Source organism: Schistocerca gregaria, chromosome 2, assembly GCF_023897955.1.
Source record: "Schistocerca gregaria isolate iqSchGreg1 chromosome 2, iqSchGreg1.2, whole genome shotgun sequence".
Taxonomy (NCBI): Eukaryota; Metazoa; Arthropoda; class Insecta; order Orthoptera; family Acrididae; genus Schistocerca; species Schistocerca gregaria.
In genome coordinates, this window is record NC_064921.1 from 697,719,358 (window position 1) to 697,734,753 (window position 15,396).

A 15,396-nucleotide genomic window follows, 5' to 3' on the forward strand; every position below is an offset into this window, starting at 1 on the left:
AGTGTCATGTAGTTTTCCTTTTATGTGTCTTTGGGCACCCTTTTATCCCCCCACCCCCCTGTTCTTACAACAAAAATAAACTAAATTAAAATACTCTTCTAAAATAAAACATATTTACTCTGTAGTTTCAAATATCTTTTATGTAAGGTTTATAAAAGAGAATTTGTTATGACGCTATTCTCTGAACTGAATTTACTGCAGAGATTTTTCTTCCTTTATTATACCTCATGTCCACATTTGTGGATTCTTTTTGTTACAGAGATGGTGGATTTCAGTTCATCTGTTATTTTGTCTTCAATCTGTTAATGTCATTATTGAATCAGTAGCAGGCAGCTTCAATTTTTATAATCTGTATTATGTATTTATTTATTTTTACATTTTATGTTTTATAATGATACACTCTCTCTTATAAATAGCCACTACATCTTGTAAAGCAAACTTCAGCCTTCTTAACACTTTACACTTACAGTCACTTCAAAAACGAAATCAAAATGTGTCACCAAGTGGCAAACAGACAACTAACATTAAAACCAGAAACATTTCATATTCTGACTGCTTTCAGCACCATATTTTCACCTGCTGACAGTTAGTGGAATTATCATTTTTTCAGCATACTCTGTGAACACACTGATTAGTAAAGATACCTACCACCTTTTGGTGTCCTGTAGTGTGTACAGCCTGTGCTGCAGTACCCAGACACTCTTGGCTTAATTGTAACAACCCATTACACTGTTTCTTCTTTTCCTCACTAGAGCCCAGCATATTGGCCATTACCTCTCATTCAGTTACTAATTGAGATACAAGGTTTTCAACATAATAATCCAACAAAAATAATTTTGTTTTATTTTTGAGATATGAGTTTTTCTTTTTAAGTCAACATAATGTAGATAACTTGCTACAGCTGCTGAAAACACTCTGAGACAAAATAAAGAAACATGCACTACAAAGGAATTATCCATTTGTGACAGAAATAAATAGATGTGATGTACATGTACAGACAAGCAAATGATTACACTTTCAAAAAACTTGGATGATTTATTCAATAGAAAGAGCTTCACTAATTGAGCAAGTCAGTAATGTGTTAGTCCATCTCTGGCCCTTACACAAACATTTGCTGAAATGTAAGCCCAGGATGGTTTACCGTGAAGAGCAACAAAATGGGGTGTAGAATATCGTCAGCATGCCACTGTGCTGTAAGGATATTGCGGATGATGTCCAAAGGTATTCTGCTATGGAAAGAAATGGCACCCCAGACCATCACTCCATGTTGTCAGGTAAGACTCAGGTGAGTATCCCACTACTGTCCAGTGTATCTCCAGATATGTCTTCATTGGTCATTGTGGCTCAGTGTAATGCAGGCCTCATCAATGAAGACAGCTCTGCACCAGCCAAGGAGATTTCAGGATGAAGATGTATCTTGAGGCACCCAGTGTCATGGTGGAATATCAATCTGACTGTCACCCATGGAAATGGAAATGAGCATTTGGCATCATTGGCCGCGAGGCCCCTTACGGGACAGGTCCGGCTGCCTTGGTGCAGGTCTTACTGCATTCGACACCACATTGACCAACCTGTGCAGCAGATGGGGATGAAATGATGATGAAGACAACAACACCCAGTCCCTGTGCAGAGAAAATCCCCAACCCAGCCAGGAATCGTACTCGGGCCCATTAGGTTGGCAGTCCGTCTTGCTGACCATTCAGCTATCGGAGCGGACACACTGTCACCCATGATACGGCCTGACATCCAGGAGTGGTGGTCTGAAGTGCCATTTGTTTTCATAGCAGGATCACTTTGGTTGCCATCATTGGCACCCTTACAGCACAGCAGTATGTTGACAGTATTCTAAGCCATGTTTTGTTGCCCTTCGTGGCAGGCCATAATGGGTATACATTTCAACAGGATAATGCCCACCCACATCCCATAAGATTTTTTACTGATTGTCTTTGTGCTTCCCAAACCCTTCCTGGGTCAGCAAGGTTGCCAGATCTCTTCCCAATTGAGGCCATGTGGGATATTATGGGTAGGCCCTCCAACCAGCTCAGGATTTTAATGATCTAACTCACCAGTTGGACAGAATGTGGCATGATATCCCACAGGAGGGCATCCAGTGGCTTTATCAGTCATCGTCAAGGTGAACAACTGCTTGCGTAAGGGCCAGGGGTGGACCAACACATTATTGACTTGCTCAATTTGTGAAGCTCTATCTCTTGAATAAATCAACCAATTTTTCTGAAATTTTAATCAATAGTTTGTCTGTATATGTATATCACATCTACTGATTTCTGTCCCTTTCAGATGATTCCTTCATGCTGTATCTTCCCACTACCCCCCCCCCCCCCCCCCCCCTCGGCCCTGTGTACCTGAAGAAAAGCATTTTTATAGACGTCACCTGTACACATTCACCTTTACAATTTATTGGTTTCAATTATTGTAACAAGAAAAGCTGTACATCAGATAGATCAAAAATGCACACTGCTCATAAATGACTCAACAATGTACCAAATGCAATGATGTCCACAGTGGTACATAAAAAAGCCATAATTGGCTAATGTCATAAATCGCACAAGTAGGTTAAACTCCAATATATAACGGGTTGCATAATGACTGCTGACAGTTAAGAGGTCATTAACTGTCAGCAGTCTTAATGGAACTTGTTATACATTGGAATTTAAGCTACTTGTGTGATTTATGACATTAGCCACTATGACTAGTTTACATACTACTGTGGAATATTGTTGTATTTAATATACTGATGAGTCAGAATGAGATTTTCACTCTGCAGCGGAGTGTGTGCTGATATGAAACTTCCTGGCAGATTAAAACTGTGTGCCCGACAGAGACTCGAACTCGGGACCTTTGCCTTTCGCGGGCAAGTGCTCTACCATCTGAGCTACCGAAGCACGACTCACGCCCGGTACTCACAGCTTTACTTCTACCAGTATCCGTCTCCTACGTTCCAAACTTTACAGAAGCTCCTGCCTTCAGTATTTCATCTCGTAAAGCTGCCCAATCATCTCCGTGGTATTCCTCTCCCCTGTTCTTGTCAACAATTCCTAATGCACCCTCTAAAACTCTCAAAAACCTCTGGTTCTTTCAACTTTTCTAAGCCCCATCTCCTTAATTTCCTACCTCTTTGCAATTTCTTCAGTTTTAATCTACAGTCAGTAACCAATAAATTGTAGTCAGAGTCCATACTTGTCCCTGGAAATTTCTTACAATTTAAAATCTGGTTTCAAAATCGCTGTCTTGCCATTATATATGTGTCTCCAGGTCTCTTCAACACATACAACCTCATTCTTGAACCAAGTGTTAGCTATGATTAAATTATGCAAAATTCTACCAGGCGGCTTTCTATTTCATTCATTTCACCCAGTCCATATTCACCTACTATTTCCCCCTCTCTTCCTTTTCCTACTATTGAATTCCAGTCCTTCATCACAATTAAGCTGTTGACTCCCTTAACTATCTGAATAATTTCTTTTATCTCATCATACATTTCTTCAATCGTATAAACTTGTACTAGTGTGGTAGGTGTTTACTTTTTGTCCATCTTGGCAACAATAATGTGTTCACTATGCTGTTTATAGTAGTTTATTTGCGATCCTATATTCTTATTCATTGTTAAATCTACTCATACATTACCTCTGTTTGATTTTGTATCTATAACCCTGTATTCGTGTGATCAGAAATGCTGTTCCTACTGCTGCTGTTCCTCCTGCTTTCATTATCAAGCACAATGTCAGAACTACCTGTCTGTTGGCTTTATCCTTCCAAAAGCTGAACTGATTGTCATCTAACAGCTCCTTGATTTTTTTCTCTTTTTTCCCGATTCTTGTGTTGTATTGTTCTTGTTGGTAGCTTGGGTGAATGAGCTATTAACCTGATTATGCGATAGTTCTTGTTCTTATCTGTCCTTGCTATCTTCATATTTGTGTGGATAATATTTTCCCAAATCTGATGGCATGTCTGCAGTTTCATAGATTCTGCACATCCACTTGAATAGTCAATTACTTCCACATTTTGTGATTTTAGAAAATTCAAAAGAATATTATCTACCCCGTCTGCCCTATTTGAGTGTAGGTCTTCCAAAGCTCTGATAGATAATGACTCTAATATTGCATTCCCTATGTCTTTTCATATTGACTTGCATTTCTTTTTCTATCATGTTATCTCATCAGACAGACCCCCCGCACCATCCCCCCCCCCCTTCCCCATCACACTCCACTCCTCCCAATCTCCTGCCCTCTCATAGAGACTGTGACAGTGTACTCTTTCCACTCATTCCCTCTCTCTCCTCTATGTTTAACAGTGGAATTCCTGCTGCAATATCAGTATTGCCACCTTTGCTTTCAATTTCACCAAAGAGTGTCTTGACTTTTCTGTATCTGACAACCAATTCCTTTTTGATTTCTTCACTTTTTTCATGCAGTCATTTCACCTTGGCTTCCCTGTGTTTCCTATTTATCTGTATTACAAAATGGCTAACCCAGTACAAGGAGCATGGTCCCAGTTACCTGCCTATTTTTTCATATAATTATTGCCTGAATTTAAGAATTTTAAGTACTGTTGTGATCTACACAATTAAGAGATATAATCTTACATTAAAGGTTTAAGGCAGTACATCAAATATTACAGTTAGAAGCTGAGTATATGTCTTGAAGCAGCATAAATCAGTGTGAAAATTATGAAAACTATATTCATCCAGTATTTCAGAGTCATAGCACTTTATGACTCCCAGCTAACTTTATACGTAATTTCAAACCTTTATGAAACTCTTTGTTACTGACATCACCAACAACATTGGGAAAGGAAAAATGTTTATCACTTATTACATTTTTGCTGTTTGCGCAGTAAAACTTCTGCATTTGGCATGTCATTTTAATTTATTACTTCTTCAGTTTACAAAACATCTTGCAGACAGTATCCTCATATACCACTGAATGTACCTGGAAAAATTGTATCATTGTACAATACATAGTTCAGGAGATATGACATCATTAGCACTGATATGTTTGAAAAGCTAGCTTAAGTAGTCAGATGCTTGAAGCTGATTTATACAGTAGAATGTGATTCTTGAAAGAATCAGAGGTCGGGGTTACTCATTTCATACCTGAGTGACTTATGTAGATGTGTTCCTGTCTTTCTGCAAACATTTTTGTAATTACTTCTTTCATTGATCAAGTGGGTTATTTCTTATGGTACACAAGACTTCTTCATGGTTATGTACCTTGCAAGTACACATGTCTCTCCAACTCCTGTGGCTGCCCTTTGTAGAGATGTCCATTCTACTTGAACTGAACAGCCTACTGTGGTATTCATTTTCACAGTATCTACAGCCAGAGAGAACTTAAATGCATTTAATCATTCCTCAGTACTTTAGTATCCCACTTCTCTTCATCTTGATTCTTCTTGATGATCCTGTTCAGCTTCAGTCTACTTTTCATCATTACTAAATTGTTGTCTGAATCTGCTCCTAGGGATGCCTTACATTCCAATATCTGCTTTTAGAATCTCAGTTTCACCTTGATGTAATCCAGATGGAGTCTTCCCACACCTCCAGCAGTTTTCCAAAAATAACTTCTCCTCTTGTTATTTTCGAACAGTGTACAATATCTGTTCAAAAAATTCTGGAAAATTCATTGGAACGGAATGCAGTTGACATGCCTGTGTTTTATGTGTAACTACCAGAAGTTCTGTTATAGTAGTGTCTGTTATCTATTGTTCAGTGCTGTCTTGAGTAGAATGTTGTGACAAACAGTTTGCAAATTTCGAGATGGTAGAGTTAGAGAGGAGCAATGTGATAATGAAACTCAAGCAAACCTTTACAGAGACACACAAAATGATGCAGAAAGCCTATAGTGATGAGTGCTTAAACTGTACTTGGTGTTACAAATGGTTAGCAAGGCTTTAAAGTGGCTGGATTGAAGTTAAAGATGACACTCGTTCAGGACCGCCTTCGATGTCTACCGACAATGCTCATGTCAGGAACATAAATGAAATTGTGCGGGCCAATTGAAGACTGTCTGTCTGAGAGATGTAACATTTCAGTTGGATCATGTCATGAAATCCTGACACAGCATCTTTGAATGCAGTGTGTTGCCACCAAGTTCATCTCATGGCTCATAGGTCAAGACCAGAAAGACCTTCACCTCGGAATCTGTGAAGAGCTTTTGGACTGCAAAAAATGAGAACGAGATGAGGAGACTCATAACTGGTGTTGAGAAATGGGTCTATGTTTATGATGTTGAAACCATGGTTCACTCTTCACAGAGGGTCAGGAAAGATTCTCCAATACCAAAAAAAGCTTGTCAGATCAGATCAAATGACAAAACCCATGCTGATAGTTTTCTTTGATACTGAAGGATCATTAATTCATGCCACAGGGGCAAACCATCCATCGATGTTACTACAAGGGTGTTGTGTGACACCTGTGAGTAAATGTGAGAAGCAAATGGCTTGAAGTGTGGCAAGACAATTCATGACTCTTGCAGCATGATAATGAACCCACATATATACCTGAACTATTATTGTTAGTGTTCATTTGCTGCCAATTCTGATGAAAACAACCCTATCACTGAACTGTTCAGAGTAACTTACTCTCTGCCATTCATTTAATCAGTAATGGTCATGTTTCCATTTTGCTTTAAAGACCTCCACTGTATCTAGACTAAGCCTTTGCAATTCCCTATATCCCTGTTGAGATTTTCTAATTTTCCTATCACATTCAAACTTCTGACAAGCAAGCTCCAACTTAACTTATAGAAGGTTACCACTTCGTTAGTTAGTCTTTTTTTTCTCTTCTTGTGGCCATCTCAGCCTTCTTGACAGTCTCCTCCTCAAGATCCAAATGAGGAACTAATCCACAATATTTTGTCGTTGGAGAAATCACCATGACATTTGTTTCAGTTAAAGGCCACGTGTTCTATGAATACACGTGAAGTGTCTGCAGTGCAGTTGTTTCCATTGTCTTATTTATCCTCATGCCACTGATTATTGCTGATTCTTTCATGTTTTAGAGACAGTTTCCCACTCCACTGGTAAGATATTACCCTGAAAGACTTCTCTGCCCTCATGAACAAAACCCTTGGCAGAAAGAGCGGACTCCTTATACTCAAAGTGCTCAGCTGCCATTGCTGATGAATTTTTTCAAAATTTACTCAGTGATTGGGTTGATCCAGGAACCATAATGTCAAAGATGCTACTCCTAGACCAAGGGTCAGACAATTTTGTATTAAAACTCAAAACTGGTTTTTCATACACAGTACAAACAGCAGTCAAGACATTTGTCACATAATATTTTCTGTTGTGTTTAACTGAGTTTCAACTAGTTTCTTGAAACAAGATATTGAATGGCAAATTACACTCAAAAAATTTTAAAAAAATTATTGATTTTGGCATCTCTTATGACATTGTATGAAATGTCTCACCTAAGGACTAAAACTTCTTGCCTCAGCCTTTAATTTTCAGTGTAGCAACTTTTGCTTTTTACAGAATAAACTGCCTTTCCAAAGGGATCTTCCCATGCAGGGGGCTGTATTGAAGTGAGTTCATCTAACGTTTGTTCTGAAGATTAGATTATATTAGATCAGTACTTGTTCCATAGATCACGAATACAACACTTCATAATGATATGAAACATGTCAGGTTCACGGAATATAGTCCTTCATATTTAATCGTAAAATTAAATTCCATATATTCAAGTTTTTGGAATATTAAACCTGTGGCTGGACAATTAGAGCCCCTTGGTAAGGTTAGAATCTAGATTAGATGACTGGAATGATCTTTCACAAAAACTGTATGGTTATAATTCCGGTTAACATCTCCATTAGGGATACTTGCCATAAAATTTAGGCCACAGTTATTAGTACAACTTATTTCTGTTAATTTAAAGTTACTTGGAATATCATGAAAATCATGTTTCAAACTGAAAATGCAGCTTGGAACCAGCTGTTCCATAGGTAAGGGAAAAAGTTTTGCTTTTGTTTTGAAAGATTGAATATATTTTATTCATGGTTACTTGTGTTTAAGAGGACAGATTTTATCATTTTTACAACTTAGCTTAAATCAGATACAATTATTGTCAAGGATTTGTCATCATGCATTAACTTTTGTGCCCAATACTTTATGTGAATCAGATGATCACCAAAAGTGATTTTAAAAGTTTCATAACTACTGTTGGTCACAAAATGGTTTTTCTGGGGAGGTTGAGCTTGTGTGCCATTTCAGATGGAGGCTCAGGATGTACCAGTTCAATAGGGAATGAAGGTATTTCAAACAGCTGGACCCTATGGTCTCAAAATACAGGTGCCACATCTATTTCACTTCAGATACTTTTTTTTATATGCTATAGATATTGATGATTTATTTGCAATTTGACAAATAATCACAATGACTTAAGAAAACTGCTATCATAATCACAGTAACCTTCAAGATGAGATATTGAACAATTCTTTTTTATGCATTTCCATATGTTAGAAAATTGTTAGCTAAATCTTCATGACTAAAAAGTCATTGCAGACCTACAAAACTTCTGCAAATAAACAATGGTGTGACACTAAATATTTTACAAAAAACATAAATTAAATGAACTATTTTCTAATGTGGCTAATCTCAAATAACTGCTTCATCCATTTCCTCATTGCATCTTGTGATAACACTAAACATAATCAGAGAGAGTTCACTAGTCAAAAACTGTCATCTAATGAGGTACACTGCAGCAACATACTGTTCTTCACATCTAGGGGCTGATTCTTGAAGCTGAAATTTTTGACTTTATAGGTTCTCATGTTTCCAATTGACATAAGTTTGAAGTAAGCCTGCGCTGTATTTTTTGTTTTCACGAATATCGTATTCTCTCACATTTTTCTATATCACACTGTCTTTTGAATTTTCACATTAACAAAGTTGAAATTACATTGTTATTCCAAATCAGAGGCATGCCCACCACAATCTCACTCTGTGGTAGTAACAATATTCCAAAGGATTTAAAAATTCTCTTGGCAAATGAATTTCTATTAATTTATATTGTTATTTTATAAATGAATCCAAAATAAACAGTACTAAATTGTGTAATTAATAATAGAAATTTTAAGCATACCAAATATTTCATAATTTCAAATGTTTCTAAAAGAAATTAATTTCAACTGTACCTTCAGAGCTATTACATAACAACTGTAATAATGAAAATAAAGTAATTTCTTCTTATGATATCAATTACTTCTGTCGAGGAAAAGTAATGCTAGAGGAGGGTGTTCCTTTACACATTCAATTTGTACACCTAGAATGCTTTTCTTCCTCCAGCACAAGAGTACTGCCTTAACTCACATATGTCACTTTATTAAGTGCACTGCAGATTGTTACAATCAGACTATAATAAATGTATGAAAGCAACTAAAAAACATGGACTATGTACATACTGTGGCACAAGACATGCTGTACAACAGTTTTATGTTAGCAAAGAACTGACTGCACATTACACAGTATTGCTGACATGGATTTAAAAGCTCATGACACTAAACTATATCAATTAAAAAATACATCAAGGCTGCATAAAATGGGAACAGCATAACAACAGAATACCAGAAGATAGAATAATAAAATAAGGAATCATTTATAAAAACCAATAGCAAAGAGAGATGTAGAAAGACTGAGGAGCAGATTGTGTCAGTGAAAATGGAGCAGGCTGTAAATGCACTCCATTAAATGAAGAAGGAGAAGAAATTATAAATCATCATTTACAACAATGTAATAAATGTAAGATACTAATTTTAGTAATTAGCCCATGTAGTAGTTTTGTGCTGATTCATGGTCAGTGTCTTGATTGCAGGTGATGCTAGTTGTTGTATGAGGTACCCTCCGCCACGCACCGTATGGTGGATTTCGGAGTATGTATGTAGATGTAGATGTAGAACCGGCAATATGTCTGCAAATCCTGCTGTGCACTAAAAAGCATATTCTACCCAAAAGAGTTAGTGGATTGCACAATTTTACTCCTTTGCATGTGGAGTATTTGGTTTTGCCTAAACTGCAGTGATTGTTTTTCCAAAGCAGTTTTTGGATTGTTTCCTCTGCTTGACACTGTGGTTTCAACAATTGATGAATGTTTCACTAGAAAAGCAGTCATATTATCATATCAGTCCTTGACTCTCGACATTATCTTTCTTTTCCAACTCTGTTTGACTGTTATAAAATTTGTTTATGAATATGTAGCATACAAGCTGTGACTATGAAACAGTATACTGCTGAGTCTCACCATGTATGTGGTCTGTTCAAAAAATTCTGGAACTTTGTTGCAAAATTTTTCTATGCTTACCTTTTACTTATTGTGCATGGTCTCTGAAATACTGCCCTCCAAAACTGATACAACACTCCCAACACCATTTCCTCGTCTGGAAGCAATCTTGGTACACCTCTTACTGGATCACACAAAGCACCATTGCAGAATTTATTTTATCTCAGCTGTCATTGCAAATAGTCATCCTTTCAATAGGGTTTTTGACTTTGGAAATAGGAAAAAGTCCATGGAGGCCAGATCTGGAGAGCACGGAGTAGGAGGTAGGACAATGGTTTTGTTTTTGTGTGCAGTAGTCACACACCAACAAGGATGAATTTGCAGGTGCATTATGTTGATGCAAGAGCCATTTGCTTCTCACATTTTCTCGCAAGCATCACAACACGTCCCCATAGTACCTTCAATTAACAGTTTGTCTCTGTGGCATGAATTCATGGTGAACTAATCCTTCACAGTTAAAGAAAACTATCAGCATGGCTTTGTCATTTGATCTGACCTGACAAGTTTATTTTGGTCTTGAATGGCCTTTACCGACACTTTGTTAACATCATCAGAACCATAGAGCCATGTCTCATTATCAGTTATGAGTTTCTTAAAGAATATCTCATTCTCATTTCTGCAATCCAAAAGCTCTTCACAGATTGTAAGGTCTTCCTGGTCTTGACTCTTGAGCTGTGTGACGAATTTGGCAGCAACAAACTGCATTTCAAGATGCTGTGCAGAATTTCAGACATGATCCAACCAAAATGTTACATGTTTCTGCAATCTCTTGGACAGTCAGTCTTCCATTGGTCTGAACAATTTCACTGATGTTTCTCACATGAGCATCATCAGTAAAGATCAAAGGGTATCCATAATGGGTCATCTTTAACTTCAGTCCAGCCATTTTTAATTCTTGTGAACCATTTGTTCACTGAATATGGCTTAAGTACTCATCTCTATAGACTTCCTAATCTTTTAGTGTGTCTCTTTAAATGTTTTGTTGAGTTTAACACAAAATTTAATGCAGCTATGTTGCTCCTGTATCTATGCCAGCTCGAAATTTGCAAATTGTGCAGCACAACATTCTACTCAATGCAGCCTTGAACAATAACTAAAAGACATACAATAATGAAACTTCCAGCAGCTACACATCACACACCTGCATTTGCAGAGATGTCAACTGCATTTCACTCCAACACACCATTGGTGTGAAATTAGTAAAGTTTCAATTTTTTTTGAACAGACCTCATAATTACAGCTATGCAACCAATGCCAGCTAAAAGTACAACCTCTCTATGAATTTTTAGAAGTTCCAAACTATCCACATTTGTTAGTGATGTTATGACCAAGATATGCAAGGATCATGGTAGTACTACATTGCCATAATTTGCATTTACCTTTAGGTGGAAAATGTTCTCTTATCCACCACCTGACATATCAGAAGAACATGATTTGTGAGTGCTATGACGGACAGTTGTATTTGTGTGTACTGTAGTCTATACTGCTAGAGTGGTGCCAGAGATAGTAAAAAAGATATGTTTTGCTGATATTTATGAGCTGAAAAAAAAGATATTTTTAAACTACCACAACTAAAATTGTTCACCTGGATATCTCTCTCTTTCCTTGTATGTAACCAGCTGTTCTAGACCCACTGTTTAATTCTGCCCTTTCTGTCACCAGAGCTGTCAGTTAACCTCAGGAATGGGAGGCATGTGTGCCATCACTCTTTGAACTGTCTAAACTTTATTCTGTATGTCACCATATTTGAGCTGTTTGTGCCTTGTGTTTTCTTAGGTGCAGCCAAACATTTGCAAAAAGAAGTGTGGAGAATGACCTAAAAACCACACTTGAGCTGGCCAGTATATCAGAATTTCTGTCATGTGAAATTGTTCTGAGTCTGACCCTCCCTGTCACACAAGATATTCAAACAACACAGAAAATGTTCATGTTCTCATTGCAAATGTAGTATTAAACAGATATTCTTAAATAACACACTTCATTTCTTTTCTTTTAGGCATGAAGCTTCACAAAGGAGTCACTATGAGGTTTCATTTCGAACAGAAGAGACTGAAGGGTTACTTTTATGGCACAGCTTGGAAGAAGATTACAGTGGCCACTGGGCATTAGTTGTTGTTGGAGGATACATGCAGCTCAGCATCAGTCACCACAGTTTTGTCATTGCTAAATCACAGGTGTGTAATAGAATATTATCAAATAAAAGTTTTTGAAAGCTTGAAAGTATATTTGCTTACCACAAAAAAATTCAACACATTTTTTGCATTTATCGAAAGAGATTCTTGCCAAACATCTCTTGCCAAGTGTCTCTTGAGAAGTGTATAATATTTACATCATTAATTTATTTCATTATAATTATTTCCTATAACCTTAAAAACAAAATCTGTGATGACTAAAAAAACTTTTATTAAGAATTTGTGTGTTATTTGTTTATCAGTTCTGATTATACTTTATTAGTCAGTCTCATTCTTAATTAATTTCTTCATAAACTATAAATGTAATTATCACCAGAAAAATACATAAAGAATCAGACATTTGGAAGAATCAAACATTAACAAGTTAAATTTAGCTGGTAAATTTTTAAGAAATATAACATTAGGAAATTTAAAAATAGTGCATGTCAAGTTCTATTTGCAGTTTCCAACATTTTTAAATGATTTTATGATGCCTTCAGCTGACATATTTCTTATTTGATGTACAAGTGTACAATCTGGGTCTTATGCCATTTTCAAGCATGTAATGTGGAAGCTCTATATGTTGAATGTGTTAGCATCAGTTATGAATTTAACATAAGAACAAATCATATTCCAAGATACACTATGAGAATTATAACTAACTTTACGGAAGACTCATCAATGGTAAATAATGCTGCATACATCTTGATCCTTTATTGTAATTATGGCTGCATATAATTGTCATAAAATAAATTGGAAATATTTTTTCATTATATGGGAGCACGTTAGTTTTGAGCAGTTGTTGCAAATATTATATATATAAAGTTGAGGTTTTTAACATACATGTACTAGGAAGATTGTAAATTATTTTACAGGAATTCTTTAGTGGTACATTATGCCATATATAGGCTTACTATACATCTGGGGTTAGCCCAGATAGTCCTAGTTTTATAGCATTGCCTGGGGTAATGTATGGGGTTGCAAAAATCCAGAGTTTGAAATTTTTTTTCAAGCTTTAGACCTATATATTGAAATCTTATTTCTAAACATTCTGTTATGGCTGTGCCTCTCTCAGCTGAGTTTGGTGCAAGTGCTGAAGATGTGGAGGCATGGCTATCAGTTGCAACACAACTTTTCAATTAGTCATTCAGCAACAAAACAGGGCAGTGTGTTTATCTATGTTTGTGTGTGTGTGTGTGTGTGTGTGTGTGTGTGTGTGTGTGTGTGTGTATATACACATTCTTGATCATTTCATCTATACTCATTTTTTTCTTATCATTTAGCAATGGGCAAAAGAAAGTGTGTGTTTAACGTTGGCTGGCAACTGGAATACAAATCTTTGGTTGAGGCCTGGCGGATAACGAGAAGAGAGGATATACTGAAGGGCAAGTTCCCATCTCCGAAGTTCTGACAGGTTGGTGTTAGTGGGAAGTATCCAGATGACCCGGACAGTGTAACACTGTGCCAAAACAGGTTGGCATAGGAGGGTGCCCTGAGAGTGCCCATGGTGAAGTGGAGTTGTTTATAATCCTTCCCTTCAAAAGAAAATTAGTTGTGGGTTACCAACTAGCTGGTAAGGTGCATAAGGAATGAGGTGGTGGATTTGGAGTCTGAGGGATATTGAGAGAGGTAGTTTTTGTTAGTGGCAAGACTGTGGACATGAGGGATGTTGGTGTATAGGGAGGGCAGCATCAACTGTGACAAGTGGGGATCCAGGAGGATGGTGGAAAGTCAGTGAAGGAAGTGGCAGTCTGGGTTTGGGGTAATTGGTTGGATGTGTTGGTCAACAAGACCAAAAATTCTTCCAGTAGGGGTGCAGTAGCCATCCACAATGGGGTGTCCAAGATTGTTGTGAGTGTTGATTTTGGACAGCATGTAAAAGGTGGGCATGTGGGGTGCATTGGAGTGAAGACAAGGAAGAGATTCTAGAAGGGCCTATAGATTTCAGTATGGATTGGAGGTTATGTTGGAGTTGTGGGTTGGGATCGCTATGGCACAGAGGAGTCAGACTGTTAGCAAAGGCCTTACATCAGGCAGTCATCATGACTCATCATGACAGTGGTGGAGCCTTTGCTACATCAAGGATGATTATGTCTGGATCTTTTTTTTTTTTTCATTTTGTGCATGGCTGTCTTTTCTTCTGCTGAAAGGTTAGTGTTCTCAGAAAGGAAACTGGGGAAGGATGATGAGGCCAAGTCGTAGGTATGGAATTCCTGGAAGCCAACTAAGTGGTGGTCAGCTGGGAGGGGGAGAAGGTCATGATTGAATGGTTGTATGAACTGTGAGAGGCAAGGTTCAATGTTGGGATCAGGTTGGATTTGATTGGAGGGATTGATGGCAAAGATGTGTTTCCACTGTAGGGTTTGAGAGAAGGTATTTGATAAGTTCAACATGATTCAATCTGGGTGTAGGGCTGAAGGTTAGGTCTTTGGGTAGAACTGAAACTACTGTGGGACTGAGGTTTTGGGTGGAGAGGTTAACACAACTTCTTGGATTTGCTTGGGTTCTTGGTTTTGTGGGATGCTGGAAGGGAATTTTGGAGGATGTGGTAAATTGAAGAGCTCAGCTGAGCAGTATCTGTGTGCTTGAGAGGTTGTTGGGGGATGCAGTGAGAGAACAATGAGTGTTGATAGTTAGTGGTGCTCCAAGGTGGGAGGAACAGTATCTTGTTGAGGGAGTAGAGGTGGTTCTGAGATATTTGTGTCATGGAGAGGTGTTTTTGCAGTACCAAGTTTGTGAGGGATAGGGAATGGTGGAATCGGAAAAGATGAAGATTGAAGATAATTGTGAAAGGAGGCATGAGATCCAGAGAAAGGATTTCTTTATGGTTAGATTATTAGAGGGGATGGGGGGGGGGGGGAGGGTATTCCATGGTTTAGACAGCATTTAAAGAACAGTGTGTGGGACAGGGTTTTAGCTGGAGAAAGGAAT

At 37.6% G+C, this 15,396-nt stretch overlaps 1 protein-coding gene across 1 annotated transcript in view; it reads left to right on the plus strand.

Annotated features, from left to right (window-relative positions):
• The window catches only part of LOC126335939 (agrin-like), a 366,195-nt gene that overhangs the window by 319,010 nt on the left and 31,789 nt on the right, over window positions 1-15,396 (plus strand). Inside the window, exon 25 of the mRNA XM_049999415.1 lies at window positions 12,291-12,468. Within this exon, the coding sequence (XP_049855372.1) occupies window positions 12,291-12,468 (178 nt within the window). The remainder of the gene's footprint in view (window positions 1-12,290; window positions 12,469-15,396) is intronic.